The sequence below is a fragment of the Myodes glareolus genome, chromosome X, assembly GCF_982192425.1.
Source record: "Myodes glareolus chromosome X, mMyoGla1.1, whole genome shotgun sequence".
Classification (NCBI taxonomy): Eukaryota; Metazoa; Chordata; class Mammalia; order Rodentia; family Cricetidae; genus Myodes; species Myodes glareolus.
The window spans coordinates 22,515,335-22,531,771 of NC_142053.1; the positions used below are offsets into that span (position 1 = coordinate 22,515,335).

Below are 16,437 nucleotides of genomic sequence, written 5' to 3' on the forward strand. Positions count from 1 at the left end.
AGAAGTCTAGTAACCTGAGTTTGACCCCTGGAACACGCATTGTAGAAGGACAGAATGTCCTCCTGAAAATTGTCCTCTGACTTCCACATAGGCACCAATGTATGCTTGTGTTCAGTGTATACACACGTACACATACGCGTGCACACGCAAGCAAGTAAATGAAAAAGTAGAACAATTCTGTTTGCTATGTCAGTGGTTTGGCATGGCCTCCAAAAGGGCCATTGTGTTCGTGACTGTCCACCTTACTTTTGAGACTCACTAAACCCGGAGCTCATTGATTGAGCTAATCTGCGACGGACCAGTGAATTTCACGTTTCCACCTGTTTCTACCTCCACATGTCTGGAATTACAGACACACGCTGTAGACCTGACTTTTTATGTGGATTCCAGGGATCGGAACTCAGGTCCTCATGTTTGCAAGGCAAGCACCTTCCCAAATGAGCCTTCTTCCCAGACCCCAGTATATTATGTTTACTTATTTTCCCGCCCTCCAGCACACAAGGTAACTGCAGGGGCCAAGGAACACTGAAGACCAGCCCATCAGCACGTCTTCCTTTTCGCCATTGGGTCTGCTTTTCAGCAGCATCAGGTGCTCCCAATTGAGCCCATCTAGGTCCCTGAGACAGTTTTCCCTGGAAGGATGTTGGATTACCCCCTTCATAATTCAAGGACCTTGGAGAGGTCTCAGTCACTCCTTGTTTCCTCTTTTAGCATATGAGTGGTGCTTATAAAACAGTGATTGGCACCCTACCCTTGGTAGCTGACTATATCTGGTCTGCAAGTTTAAGTGTGGGGGCAGGAAGGCCACAAGCCTGCACTGCGGTGCACTCTATGATTTGCCAGAAGATGTCACTGTAGACTTAAACCAGCAAAACAAATTAGGATGGGAGGGCTGTTAGCTATGCATGAAGGTAACCTCATTATACCTCACTCCCTGCCCAAGAGTCTCCATTACAATGCATGCCTGCAGAAACTGGTTAAAAGATTAATCCAAATGTGTCACTGGATTAAATAAATTTCTTTACTTTCTAACAATCAGGCTGATTGCTACTAAAACCTTGCCTTGTGGTTTGCTCCATAAATATGTTGTGAATGAACAAAGGAATGAATGAAAAGCAAAACCAGCCGTGGATGCCACATGATTGAAACACAGAGACTAGAACCTAGGAACCCCTGAGATGGCAGAAGACCCCAAGTCTGAGTCGGAAGAAACCTTTGCTTGTTGAATGTTGAATAGTCCAAGTAGTTGAGAAGGTCCTCTCTGGTGCTCTCTCAGAACATTCACAATTCCTTCAGGTGGAAATGGCAAAATCAGAAAAGTTGCAAGCCATTCCCTGAGTTTCCTTTAAGAAATATACTCTGTCTTTATCATTGATTTCCTACCACAAATATACCTTTCCAACAACCTCATCTCTCATCTACTGTATGTGAATGACAATTCCTGTCTCAGCAAAAGCACAATTGCAGGGGAATTTCTCTATTTGATTATGCCTAACCACATAGACCTTGATGTATCTGGGTTGTGGGCTACGAGTGTGTACGTATTATGTATGTGTTTGAGTGTGTCAGCCAGTGAATTTAAATGTCTACTGCTCTGCTGTTTGTGTAGAGAACTTTATCTATTTGCAACTCAGAAGGAAAGATGGCCATCCAACAATGCTTCCACACTCGTTATATTTGTTTAGTTGTTCAGTGAATAAAGAAAAAGAATATTAGGGATCTGACAGAGTTAACTTTCCTATCCTGGGAATGGTACTGTGTCAGCAGAGGTAGATGCTTGCATATATGGCGTTGGCAGTTACATGCCGACTTTAGACCATACTAACCACTGTGTTTATTTCTGGAGGCCCTGATGCTCTGCCGGCCTCTACAGTCCATTCCTCTAACGTATGAGCCATACGTTATTCTGGTAATAACCAGAAGGGAAAGTATCATGTCAAATAATTTTGGTGCGATTTTCTTTTTTCCATAGCCTTTCCAGATTAGACCAGGTTATTGGAAAAATGCTTGTGCATTGTTCATAAAGAAATGTTAGAATTTTTAGCTCCCTTATCAACTCCGTTTCACTTCCATGAGTCATTTGCTTCAGCTGAGTCTTCATTTTATGATTCGTTTCATAAGGGTTTAGGGGGTTAGAGTATAAAATAAAATGGTTGCGTACTGGGCCAATAGGGCCATTGGGAAGAGAACAAAGGAGGGTAAAACACAGCAAGGTTGTTATCCAGAATCTAACACGTTTATGCCTGCTGTGGATACAGTGCCAGGAGATTGGATAAATGAATTTGCTATGTGGTCACGCTAGTTGGATACAAAGAGGGGACCACAGCACAGTTTGCAGGACAAATGCTATCAGATCGCTGTCGTTCCTCAGTTGCATTCCTTAGTGGCCATGAACATCACATATGCCACCCACCTTCATGTCAACTACACTTCTGACTGTTGCTCCCTATGCTTTGCCCATAGGAATTTCCACTATATCACCATCCTCCGAGATCCCGTGTCCCGGTACTTGAGTGAATGGAGGCATGTCCAGAGAGGGGCGACATGGAAAGCGTCCCTGCACGTCTGTGACGGAAGGCCTCCAACCTCTGAAGAACTGCCCAGCTGCTACACCGGGGATGACTGGTCTGGCTGCCCTCTCAAAGAGTTCATGGACTGTCCCTATAATCTGGCCAACAACCGCCAAGTGCGCATGCTGTCCGACCTGACTCTAGTGGGCTGCTACAACCTCTCTGTCATGCCGGAAAAGCAAAGAAACAAGGTCCTTCTGGAAAGTGCCAAGTCCAATCTGAAGCACATGGCATTCTTTGGCCTCACCGAATTTCAGCGCAAGACCCAGTACCTGTTTGAGAAGACCTTCAACATGAACTTTATCTCGCCGTTTACCCAATACAATACCACTAGGGCCTCTAGCGTAGAGATCAATGAGGAAATCCAAAAGCGTATTGAGGGACTGAATTTTCTGGATATGGAGTTGTACAGCTATGCGAAAGACCTCTTTCTGCAAAGGTATCAGTTCATGAGGCAGAAGGAGCATCAGGATGCCAGGCGGAAGCGTCAGGAGCAGCGCAAGTTTCTGAAGGGAAGGTTCCTTCAGACCCATTTCCAGAGTCAGAGTCAGGGCCAGAACCAGAGTCCAGGTCAGAATCTGAGTCAGAATCCAAATCCTAACCCAAATCAGAATCTGACTCAGAGTCTGAGTCAGAACCTGACTCAGAATTTCAATCCCAATTTGATCCATAAGGAGAACCGGGGAAGTCAGAAGCAGGGCTCAGGCCATGAGCCGAGTGATAGCAGCAGCAATGGCACCAACGACTACATAGGCAGTGTAGAGACATGGCGCTAACTGGCTCGGGAAGGGGTGTGCACACTGCTTCCCAAAGCACCACCAAAAAGATGGTGTGTATCTAACAAGATGGAAATGTCCAAACACATCCTGCTTCCTTCATTTTGGAAGTTAAAAAAACCAAGTGTAGATGTTGCCTTTACAGTTGCCTTTGATTCAGTGTTACACCGTGTGTGGCTAAAGCAAATCTCACTGTGTAATTAAATTGTCTTTTTTGGGGATGAACTATTTCTGCAATCCAAGAGCCAAACCAGACTCACCAGAAATTGCAGTTTAGATATTTTAAGAAGGTCTTAAATTAGGTATGGAGACACAAAGAAAACACGAAATGTGGCCACTTAAACTTATGGCTAAGAATCAGATTTTAAATGATTCCGGATACTCTGTTAAAGCCCAATTTTGAAAGCCACCCCCCTGCCCGCCTGCCAGAGGGAAGCATAAGTAAAAACATGAACAGACCAAAAGACGCTCAAACCTTCCATTTCCTTCTTGTTTTAACAAGGAGTCTATTTAAACAGAAAAACAACTGATGATAAATTTTGCCAAACTGTAGAAAGTAAACAATTTCTCACTTAAATGTGGGTGGGTTTATGTAAAAATATGGCTTTTCAAATAGATTGGGATTCGTGTCTTGTAATTTAACAGATGTTTAAAATTTAAAATTTTTCTACCTTCTGCTGATTAAAAGGTTTTAAACAGGGTATATCTCATATTTACAAAGCATTTTTTCCAAATGGAATACCAATGGAAAGATCCAGTTTCCAGATGGTTTCAGGGCACTGTAATTTCAACAATTTCAATCTTTTTGGCGCTGCTTCTCATTCACTTTAATGCTTCTCCAAGTTGTGCTCATTCCAAATGAATCCATGTATAGAATTTTCCTTCATCATCTAAATGGTGTGTTGCTAAATCTCTTGTGGTATTTAATCCTGGATTAAAGCCAGGACTTTCTATAGAATTGTCTTATCAGTGTCTGTGTAGTAAGGCCCTTAACAAGAAACTCTCAAGTATGTCTCTAAATATTGCTGAACTTTTTATTCTTGATCAAATTGAACTGAACCTGAATGTGAACTGTTCCTTATTTTGTTTATTGTAATGTTTCCAGTTTGGCTGGCTATTTCCGGCCCATGGTTCTTTTTGTGTTGAAAGATTTGTACACAATAACGAGAGCAAATTTTTTTCCAAAGACAATAGTACTAAATTACAACATTAGATAACCAATAACACCAAAAGCTGCCTCTTGATACTTGGGGTTAACACATTTACCAGGTTTTTATTTATGAAAAATCAGAAGTGAAGAATATTCTGCAGTGAAGCTAAGTTTCAAGAACATACAAGTTGAGGATAGTTTGGTAGCGTAAGTCTGTGTAATTGCACATTGAAGGTATCAGTGGCAAATTGAACAAAGGAAGAATTATGTCCCCACTGTGTTGCTAAATATCATCCTGCTTGGCAGTTTCCTCTTCATGGTTGTTGCTACACTTCTATAAGAACTTACATTAATCCCTTGGCTTTCAATCAAACACAGTGACTAGAAGTGACATTTGTTTTCAAGAAGGACATGCTTAGAAGTCCTATGTAGCACAGTCTGCCCAAGTGCATAACCTGGTGTCATCTGTAATAATATGGCCACTAGTTGGACAAGAAGTTGAGTACCTAGGTCTAAAAGGATTTTCTTGACTCTGAGCTCTGTAACAATATCTACAGCTTTTGTTTTGTGGTATTGCAGTGTTAAGAATTATGATACCTTAAAAACTGGAAGGAATTTTAAAAAGCACATCTTGAAGTCAAAGTGTTTTAGAATAAACCTATTTGGTGTACATTGTGTTCTTAAAATATTCTGTAGATCACTATGATATTTCAGTTTCTTTAGTTTTAATTGAAAATGTTTGCTCTTAAAACTGACAGTGTTGGAAAGCAGGACGAAGTCTGAGCCAGTGGAAAAGCTCATTACAGAAAAAAAAACTGTGTTATTGCTGTGGTGTGCATGGTTTGCAGAGATGAAGTGCGTTTTCTCTGTCTCTACTGATTACTGTATATAGAGAATGGTATAAATAGACAGTTTGTCATCATCATGTAAATCCCACGATTTCAAACTGTAAACATCTGTTCAGTGGTGTAGCTTTACAAACCGTTTACTGATTTTGTGTAATTTAACAATAGATGTGAAATAAAGTTTCAATTGCAAGTTTTGAGCGATCTCATGATTTCAAGGTTTACAGCCACTAGACCCTGTGACATCATAAGCAAACCAGAACTGGGCTCTTTTCTCAGACAGTGCTTTTCTTTACACTTGACAGCAAAGGATGAAAATGAGACGGTCCATTCTACTCCTTTTTTGCCAAAATGGTTTTAATTTGTCATGCTTCCTCCTTGGAGGCCATGATTTGAGTAAACCAAAATTGTCCGTGAAATACAAGGTTTGCCATGCAAATGAAATCTACCCGTGTTTTAATTTAAAGGTTATTATAGTAGGTGCTTTCACATGTAGTGGGATGCAAAAAGGAGAACTGCTCTTAATTGCCTACCTCTTCCTTTTATCCACAAGAAAAAGGTTAAAGGTAAATGTTAACATTTTGACTTTGACCACAGTTTGCTCTAATTATATTCGGCATGCACATTCTCCCCCCGCCCCAAGTCTTTGGGGTTAGGACTATAATAGAGATGATTTGTGCTAGCTCTTTCTCAAAGAGAATTTAAATATCCATTGCAAGGGATTAAAGGGGAAAAATCTACAGGTTCACTGGCTGTTAGTATCCTCTGCTGTTGCTGTGAAGTTTTTCATACCAACTGAGAGTACAGCTCAGATAAGTCCCTGGTTTCCAACCCTAGCATCACAGAAAAATGGTCAACTAAAGGTCTCCATTATACAAAGCCCCCCCCCCACACACACACACACACATGCCTCCTGGGAATGGGAGATCTGAAGGACTAAACTGGAAACTGCTTAGCATATTAGTTAAATTTTTATTGCTATGATTTATAAAACCCAAACTTTTAGAAGCGTTTGTTCTGACTTACAATTCCAGAGGGACACATCCTTCATGATGGAGAGGTGTGACCACATGCAATAGGCCCGGTCATTAGAACAGGACGCTGAGGTACATCTTCATTGGCAAGCAAGAAACAGAGAGAGAAAACTAGAAATGGCGAGAGGCTTTGAATCTCCAAGCTTTCTTCTAATAGCATACTTCCTCCAGCAAGGCCACACCACTTATACCTGCTCCAGACACCACCACCAATTCAGACCAAGGGTTCAAATATGTGAAACTATGGGGGACATTTGTCTTGACACCACACCATTTAGTAAATAAAGGTAGCTCTATTTTTTTTTTTTTTTTTTTTTTTTTTGCTTGAGAGGAATGGGTGCCATTAAAGAGCAGGTAATACTCACTGAGGTAGAAAACAGGCAGCTCTCCTGGACTGTACGTAACTTCAAGACACCAAGGAAAATTGTGTCCTGAGAAAATGGGCTCTCTGAGCCTGGAGGTAGAGTTGAAATGAAGAAATGACTGATTAACCTAGCTGCCCGAGGCTTGCGAATCTCCCTGTGGATTAGTTACTTTCTCCATGACCGTGACCTTAAAGGTATAATGTAAAGGAAGGAGGACATTCTTTTCATTTATGCTTTGAGGGTACAGTCCATCACGGTGGCAGGGCTGGGAGGTTACTTGCTTACATCCCCACACCCAGGAAATGGAGATGGGACACGAAGCCGGGGCCAGCCTATAAACCTCAGGGTCCACCGCAGCAGCTACTCACTTCCTCAGCTGGGCGGCTCCTCTCAAATATCCCACAGTTCCTGGAACAATAGCAGGAGCAATCAGAGACCCTGCGGCCTACCACCTGAGTCTGGGGAGCGTTCAAACTCTCACACATTCGGAGTTATAGCAAACTAGGGTCGGGGCGGAGTTGAAGTGGAGAGTGATTTCCTTTCGTGGGGGTGAAAATAAGGCAAAAGCACAGCACCACAGGTTTGGAACAAGGGAACTATGGGACACTCCTGGCTGCCCACGTGCATGGGAACCCATTTCTTTCTGGCATTGTCCTAATAGCATGGTCCCTGACACTACTGTGTGGGAAAGGCAAAGAACAGTGCAGCAGTTAGCTGGGACCTTCTTCCCTCTTTCCTCCACTGGGGATTGAACTAAACAAAGACAGTGTGCTTCCAGAGAATGATAACAAAACTCAAGGATGTGTTGACCCCCAACATTGCTGCCAAGAACTTGGATTTCTGGTCGTTTACAGGGGAAGGAGGAAATATCTTGACACTTCGCTGAAGGAATTTGACTTTAGACACAAACGTGGCCTCCTGCAGCATTTTCACAGATGCTCCAATCCCTGCAACCTTCAGGAGAAATTAATGTGTTATTGGAATGCAGCACAACCATTTCTTTGTTTTCTCAGGCTGCTTCTAATCTACAGCAGCAGGAGTCGTTAAAATGGAGCTCTGGAGCTTGGAATGTTTATTTTCTTGCCCTTTGGACAAGAAGTTGATTGACCCTGGAGCTGTAGAGCAAGTCCAAATTCCCTATGTATTGAAAACTTAGCAGACTTTCCCAGAGTCTAAGAGAACAGAGGTGTGGGTCAGAGGTCATGCTTCCTAAGCTACAGTGACTCCTGGGGCCCAAGAAGAAGCAGATCCTGGGGGGAAGCAGATCTTTGCTCTCACAACTGAAGCCATTGAAGCCAAGTACTGTGTAAACCAGTAGGAACAAACACTCAGGTCTTCAGCTGGGTCAGATGCTCGCAGCATGTGTACCAGTTCTGAGAGCGGGGAGGGGAATCAGTTTAAACATGTGCTGTTAAGAATTAAACTATATGTAAGTACTCGAGTAAGCACAACAGTGAAATCACCATTCTACCGCTCTCTTGGACCTAATCACATTGAAATCCCCTCCCCTCTTCTTTCTCTTTCCTCTCTTCTTTTCTTCTCTTCCTTGCACAACCATAAGCAATACTTATAAAATGATGGAAATGAGTTTGTTCTCACTCTTATTCAATTTCCCTTTCTTGAAGCTCACTCGTGTCTCATGGTTTTCCTTTCCAACTGGAACTATAGTGGGCAGTTCCCCTTATTTTGCACACTAGCTGTTGTGGATGTTAGAGGTTGAGATAAAGGTCTCAACCACATACTGTCTGGGTTTGGTCCTAAGCTCTCCCGTAAATGCCAACTCTAATATCTGGAAGAGTCATGAATATCTTAGTGCTTCTAGTTCCTTCTCTACCAACAGAGAAAGCAATAGCCAACACATCAGACATTCTACGTATGAATTGGAGTAACAATCTACAACACATTTGCATTAGTGACAGAGGTGCAGCCAGCCTTGTATATACTTGTCAATAGAGTTATTATTACTGCTTGCAGCATGAAGGTTAAGTTGGCTGCCCAATGTCCCTGTCTTCTGAGGTCAAGATTTGAAAACACCAGGCTGTAAGGTAGCCTAACCATATAGCTCTTACCTAGAATACCCAAGGGCCTAAATTCTGTCCTCAGCACTCTCTGGGATGAATGAATAAAAATGTTAGCATAAAAAGTGAACATTTTGCAAGAAAATAAGCAAAAACATAGACTATGTCCTATTGTCACTTAAAGAAGAATGACTCTTTTGCTAGACATGGTGACTTATCCCTGTTATCTCGGCACTTGGGAGGCAGAGACATGAGGACTGCTGAAAGTTCAAGGCTAATCAATACAATAAGTGAGTTACAGGTCATCCTAGGATGGAGAGTGATGCACGCTGTCCAAAATGATAAAAATATACTCATATAAAAATGTAATCTATATACTCATCATGGCACATCTACACATTAGTGTACTACTCATCAGTAAAAAAAAGTGACATCTTGAATTTTGCATGCAAATGGACGGAATTAGAAAACATTATCCTGAGTGAGGTAATCCAGACCCCCCAAAATGAATATGGTATGTACTCACTCAGAAGTGGATACTAGTCATAAACAAAGGGCAACGAGCCTATAGCTCAGGATCCTAGAGAAACTAAGTAATAAGGTGAACCCAAAGAAAAACATATATAGACACACCTGGAAATTGGAATCAGACAAAAAATTGGGAGCAGGGGGGCAGGAGGTAGAAGGAAGGGGAGAAGGGGGTTGACGACAGATATGAGAGCAAGGAAAAAGATATCTTGATTGAGGGAGCCATTATGGAGTTAGCAAGAAACCTGGCTCTAGAAAAATGCCCAGGAATCCACAAGGATGACCCCAGCTAAGATGCTAAGCAATAGAGGGGAGGGTGTCTGAACTGGCATTATCCTGTAGTCAGACTGATGATTATCTTAAATATCACCATAGAACCTTCGTCCAAGAACAGATGGAAACAGAGGCAGAGACCCACATCGGAACACTGGACTGAGCTCTCAAGATCCAATTGAAGAGTGGAAGGAATGAGAGTATGAACAAAGAAGTCAAGACCATGTGGGGGCCATCCACTGAGACAGTTTGCTTGAACTAATGGTAGCTCACCAACTCCAACTGGACTGAGAGTGAACGAGCATGGGAACAACCAAGCCCCTCTGAAGGGGGTTGACAGCTGGGGCAGACTGAGGAGCCACTGATAATGACACTGGGATATGTCTCTACTGCATATACCAGCTTCATGGACTCCTATTCTCTTTGGATGTAAACCTTGTTCAACCTAGATGTAGTAGGGAGGGCCTTGGACTTTCCACAGGTCAGGGTGCATGGCATTCCATTAGGGTTGGAGGGGTGGGGTGGGAGGGTCTGTGGAGGGAGAAAGGGGAGAGTGGGAGGAGGGAAGGGAGTGAGAATTTGGATTGGTATTTTTTAAATAATAAAAAAAACAAAAAATGTAATCTATATACTCAAAAACATAATCTATATATTCATATAACAATGTAATCTATATACTTATATAATAATGCAATCTACATGCTCATCTTATATAATAATGTAAACTATATACTCATATAATAATATAATTTGTATACTCATCTTATATAAGCATGTATATATATGATACTTACATAAATATTTTTTAAAGAATGACATCTAAACATTGAATGTAGCCAATGACAAACATTCTGAAAGGCCTTATCCACTAAATGCCAAGTGAATCACCATCTCTCCAACAATAAAAACGAACTCTTTGATAACCCTAGTTGATTTGGGACCTACTCTGTCACACTTTGGCAAGGAAGACTTATGACTTCATTCTTTCCCACCCATCTCTCCAGGAAGCATCTCAGGGGTCAGGCTTATCTGACTGATGAGATCTTCAAGGGCTCCAAGGGTGTAGCTGCCTCTATAACAGGTCTGGCCTGGTTCCTGGAATTTCCAGACTCCAAGTCTCTATTCTAGGTGAAATGTATAAAGCCATGCATGGTGGTAGTGCATGCCTACAATCCCAGCACTCAGAAGGTAGGGGCAGGAGGATCAGAAGTTCAAGGCCATCCTCTGCTACATAGAAATTTTGAAGCCAAACTGGGATATTTGTGAAATTCTGTCCCCAGCCCCCCAAAATGTTTAGGTGCTACCTAGGAGGGAGAAGAAAGAATAAACCATTAACAATATAACTTTGTTAATCAGGTTGGTAGTTACAATAGATCTTTAGGAAAAGTGATGCAAGTCTTTAAATTCAAGTACCACACCTCACTTAGAAAAAAAAAAGCCAGACAGTGATGCTTTTAATCCCAGCACTGTGGAGGCAGGTGGATCTCAGAGTTTGAGGCCAACCTGGTTACAGAGCAAGTCTCATGGTAGCGAGGGCTACATAGAGAACCCAACCCTTTCTCAAAAAACCAAACCAAAAGAAAACACAAATAAAAGCAAAGCAAATAACAGTTTAATAATGTCATAATAAAATGACATTTGCTTCTCTCTCATTTGCATTTTTACACTTCAGTCTTATTACTTTAAGGATGGCATAAGGTTTAATGATCATCAAGTCTCCTTGTCTAGTTTTATTATATTTTATACTCATTCAGTTTTATACTTACTATAATCTTGTTATTTTACTAATCTTGGTAAGCCTTGATGATGCCTACCTGGATGTAGGAAAAGTTTAACAGTTTTTGTGACTTAACCATGCTCTAAATCAGTGGTTCCCAGCCTTCCTAATGCTGTGACTCTTTAGCACAAGTTATGGTGACCCCAACCATAAAATTATTTCATTGATACTTGATAACTGTAATTCTGCTACTGCTGTGAATTCTAATATCTGATACACAGGATACTTGTGAAAGGATTGGTCGACCCCAAAGGGTTCTTGACGCACACGTTGTGAATCACTGCTCTGCTGACGTTCATGTGACTTGGGAGTGAGTACCTGAAAGGGATTGTCAAGTTGTGTAAGATAGTACACCGTAGCTTGATAGGACTTAACCACTCTCTGGAACCTGTTTTATTTGACCTTTTCATGGATGAATCCAAAACGCACAAAAAGCAGCTTTCCCGCTGTGGTCTGAAGGTAGATGTCTGTTCCTAAGCCACCCAGATCAGGACCACTTGTCTGTACTGAGGCTTGAGAGAGAGAATAGCAGAGGCTTTATGAATTTGATTTAGATGCCACGAAACTGGGTGGTTACTGAAAGAAGTCGCAAGGCACTGGCAGATGGGTTGACAGAGTCAAATTTCCAAGTCCTTTCTGGAGCCCATTTCATCTAAATTAGGCTCCCCCAAACGTGTAGGCATTTAGGAAGTGGCCTTCTTTGTTTCCCCCTCCAGGCCACATGGATTGCCACAATGTCTTTGTCATTATCCTTCCATTTTTAGCCTCTCTCTTCATCACCAGAGCCCTCTTCCTGAAACTGTTTCTTAAAATCAGATCCGTATCCCTGTGGCCTCAAAACCCTCCTTATTCCCGGACTCCATTGCTCACATTCTGAAGTGGAATTAGAGATTGTCTTTCTGTGAGAGATCCCAGGAGAGTCTACATGCCCCAGTGCATAGGAGAGCCACTGTCCTAACTCACGGGTCTGGTCACAACATTCTTCCCAAGTTTAGCTGCTCTCCCCTCTTCACAGACAAAATCCAGTCCCCTCAGCTGTGTGCCAAAGCACTACAATCTGGCACCTTTTCTTCCCAGGTGCTCTAGACGTTCACACCCTGTTGATTCTTTGCTCCTGTCTAAATGACCTGGCTCCCTACCCCAAGTATAAACCTTCTCAAATGAATCTGAACAAGAGTTTGCCAGGCATCACTGTCTCTAATACTCTATGAAAAAAAAAATTCTCCAGTAAGCTGATTGTTAGCAAACACTCATACTTCGGCCAGTAAGAAACAAGTGTCAATCACTTGGGGCAACAAATGGAGTAGATAACAGTCTCCAACCCAGATTGAGTCAGTACAAAGCAAAGAAAGTCTACCTATGATGTCACAGTTTGAGGGGCTGAAACCTCCAGTGGGTATGGAAACAACTGGAAGTTTGGTCATCATTTCAACTTTGAATCCCATAGTTTGGACTTCATGTCATAGTTGTTGTGCAGGTCAGTGAGGAAAGTCATCCTGGTTATGAGAATTTTTTTTAAAAAAATTGTTTCTGGGCTGTGCACCTATGTTTATCATCTCCTAACCTGGTTCTGGCCTTGCGGACCATTCAGTAGCCATGTGATAATGAATAGTTTCCTATGAGGCTAGCCCAGTCCTAAGAAGCTGAGAGGGGAGCTCATAAAATGCTTAGCAAGCAATATTTTCAAAGTCAGATATTGTGGCTCACAGTGTTAATCCCAGCACTTAAGAAGCTGAGGTAGGAGGATTTCTGCAAGGCCAGTCAGAGTTACAGAGTAAATCGAAGGCCAACTTGGTTTATTCTACATATGTAGACTTTTGCCTCAGGACCAGCCAAATGAACAAACAGATTCCCAGCTGTGTGCCTTTCCCCAAGCAAGATCCTCTCTAAGCTGCCAGGATAAAGACAGCAGCCGTGCATGAGGCTTTGCGCTCCGCTGGAGGGTGCTTGGTGGGTCCTACACTTGGGTGGAAGTTTCTGAATGCATGGAACCAGAGAAACTACAACTGCAACCCCATTCTTCTATAGGAAAATAGTTATTCAGTGCAGAGATCTCAAGGCCCCTATCAGGAGATTAGGAGCTCAGTTTTGACTGTCCATTCTGGCCAGACATGAAAAGCTCGTCTCTCAATGAGGCTGATAAGCATGACGAGGACCCATTCTATCTATTAATACCCACTGCATAGCAATGCTCTACTTACATCTTCATATAATGCTGGCAGCTACTTACTGAAAATTTGTCACAGCTCAGACACTCTATGAAGTCCTTTATACACACAACTTCACTTAATAATCAGAACCACTTTGTGAGGCAGGAAAAATTACTGCTCACATCTTATAAAGGAGTGCGACTAGGCCCAGGAACGCTTAAGAATTCATTAAACCACCACTTGGTATAAATCCAAAGCGCCATCTCTTTCGGTTATGTGTTATTGAAAGCATTTTTCTTATGGGACTTTTCAAATTTCTATAGAAGCAGAGGAGCACCAGGAATGCCCATTTCTCCCTCACTCAGTGTCAGTGTGATCAATCTTTGCTTGAATTTAATTCCCTTGCCATTGCACCTATTCCAATCAAATTCTTCTCTAAAAGAAAAAAAAACACTAAATACAATTTATGATATTCTCATAATATACTAAAGTAAGGAGAAGTACTAGGAGGTACATTTCGGGGCCAAAGCAACAAGATGTTTTTCTTCTTTATTTGTCTAAAAAGCCTTGAAAGCTTGGACCACCTGCCTCTGCCTCTAAAGTGCTGGGATTAAGGGTGTACATGACCATACAATCACAGGTACTAGATCTCGTAGTCACACAAGTAGGAGTGAGAACCCTGGGTTTCACAGCCAGGCCTCTGAACTCCAAGGCCTTGTCTGTACCCTGCCTGGATTTCTCTTCTGTAACTGAAGCTAAAGCACAGTAGTTTGGGGTGGAGGACCATGGAACTCCTAGGGTAGTTGGCATGGGAAACCAGTCCTGGATGATCTAATAAAGTAACACTGGGCTCTTTTCCAATTAGGTATGCTCATAAAGAAACCAGCTTTCCTGAGGTTCCTTGAACTCCATACTCCTCATCACTTTCCCCTGGTCCCAGACATACCTGTTCCACACTGGTGGAAAGGAGCAGCCTGGGGTCCTTATCATTGAAGAAACAAAGGGGGATTCTAACCCTTGAACTCAATGTGATTGGTCCATAAATATACTTTAAGGTCTTGCATATGGAAATAAAAACCCTTGGTTCTTGCTGCCGGGGAGATGGCTCAGTGGTTAAGTACTGCTTCTGTAGAGGATCTCAGTTTAGTTTCCTTGACCCACATCAGGCATCTTGTAACTAACTACCTATAGCTCCAGTTTTAGAAGGTCCAATGCCCTCTTCTGGCCTGCATGGGAGCCAGGCAGGCACATGATGCACATATGTGCATGGAAATACTCATATGTACACAATAACAGCAGCCAAACCTTGGCCCCTGGTGTCAGGATTTTTGACCAATGCTACTAGATTTTTTATTTTCCCCTTCCCAAATTTTTGGTTCAACTCTGGACCATTAGAAAATTATTTTTCTGTGAAATAAAATGGTTTTGGTCTCCAGTCTGATTTAGGTTAGGCCCTCTATACTTTACATACTGTGATTTGTAATTAATTTTTAAAGTTAGTATATAAATTAATGGCATATAAAGGAAATATTATATAAAGAAGAAAACCACACACACACACACACACACACACACACACACGAACATTTGCTTCTATCTCATTTGCATCTTACATTGTAGCCTTGGTGTGGGAACTCTTTCTGTCTATGTGTTGGTTTTATTGGTTAATGAATAAAAAATCTGTTTTCACCAGTGACTTAGCAGAATAGAACTAGGCAGGGAAAACTAAACTGAATGCTGTGAGAAAGAAGGCAGAGTCAGGGAGATGTCATGTAGCCACCAGAGGGGAAAGACACAAGTCGCCAGCTAGAACCTTGCCTGTAGGCCACAAGCCTCATGGTGAAATTTAAAATAATGAAAATGAGTTAATTCTAGATGTAGGAGCTAGCTGGGAATACACTTAAGTGATTGGCCAAGCAGTGATTTAAATAATATAGTTTCTGTGTGATTATTTCGGAAGTCTGGGCGTCTTTTACAACACAGCCTTGTTGCTTTAAGGATACATTATAGAATTTAATTTTCACATATTATTTATCATTTTATCTTGTTTTCATTTCCATCCCCCAATGGCCTTCCTTTGTGTCCCATGCCCCTTCTCCCAGTTGCCTTCCTTACGTAACTCCTCTCCCATTTCATATATACTTCATTTCTTATTAGAGGTCATTACTACTCACCATGTATACACTGCCTTTCAGGGTGCTGAAGCAGGCATGTGCTCTGCCTACATTATGGATGAGAGATATCTGGAACAGCAACATTCTTTTGAAAAACGTTGCTGAAGTTTCTTTCACCTCTAACACCATCATTGTACACACGGTTTCTTTTCACTTCCCTTCATCACTTTACAGGTTTCCTCTGAAGACTTCAGAGGGCAAATGACAGCACTGAGACTCAGTCCCACAGCTCTTGAGGTCTCCTGAGTGTACACAGTATTTCCCTAATGGCTAGTAAGCAGACTATTAGCACGTCTACTTTTCCGTTTGACCCGCTGTTTCACTGACTATTTGTCTTTAGCCAAAAGCAAACTCTTTTCTCAGCTTCTTACTACATGAGTGTAGGGGTCAGTACAGCACAGTGTCTGGAGCCATTATCCTGGTCCTACCTACTTATCTTCTGTGTGACCTGGGATTAAATGACCAATCCTTAGTGTCCTTACTTCCAACTTGAAGTTATAAAAGCATTTATTTCATAGATTTGCCGTGATCATTAAAGGAGCTAAAACATGCAGAGCACTTTTCCATTTGGAAAAAAATATTTTATTAAATGTATGTTTGATATTATTTGCAAAAACTACATGAAAGGCTTTTCCGTAGTTTGATAAAAAGTGTTTTCTTTCTTGCAACCTCACAAATAAACCATCCTTGTGGATTTCGACTAAATGATACTCTTGTTTTCCTTCTCAGCTGCCAAGTGGATAAAATATGGATTACCTCTCACCTGAACTAACTTTC

The 16,437-nt window shown here is 41.8% G+C and overlaps 1 protein-coding gene across 5 annotated transcripts in view; it reads left to right on the forward strand.

Moving 5' to 3' along the window:
* Hs6st2 (heparan sulfate 6-O-sulfotransferase 2) overlaps positions 1-5,534 on the forward strand; it is a 276,205-nt gene extending 270,671 nt beyond the window's left edge. For all 5 annotated transcript variants that reach the window (XM_048450335.3, XM_048450336.3, XM_048450338.3 and 2 more), the window contains one exon: positions 2,464-5,534. In XM_048450335.3, the coding sequence (XP_048306292.1) occupies positions 2,464-3,346 (883 nt within the window). In that variant the 3' untranslated portion in view covers positions 3,347-5,534. The remainder of the gene's footprint in view (positions 1-2,463) is intronic.
* The last annotated feature ends 10,903 nt before the right edge of the window (positions 5,535-16,437 follow it).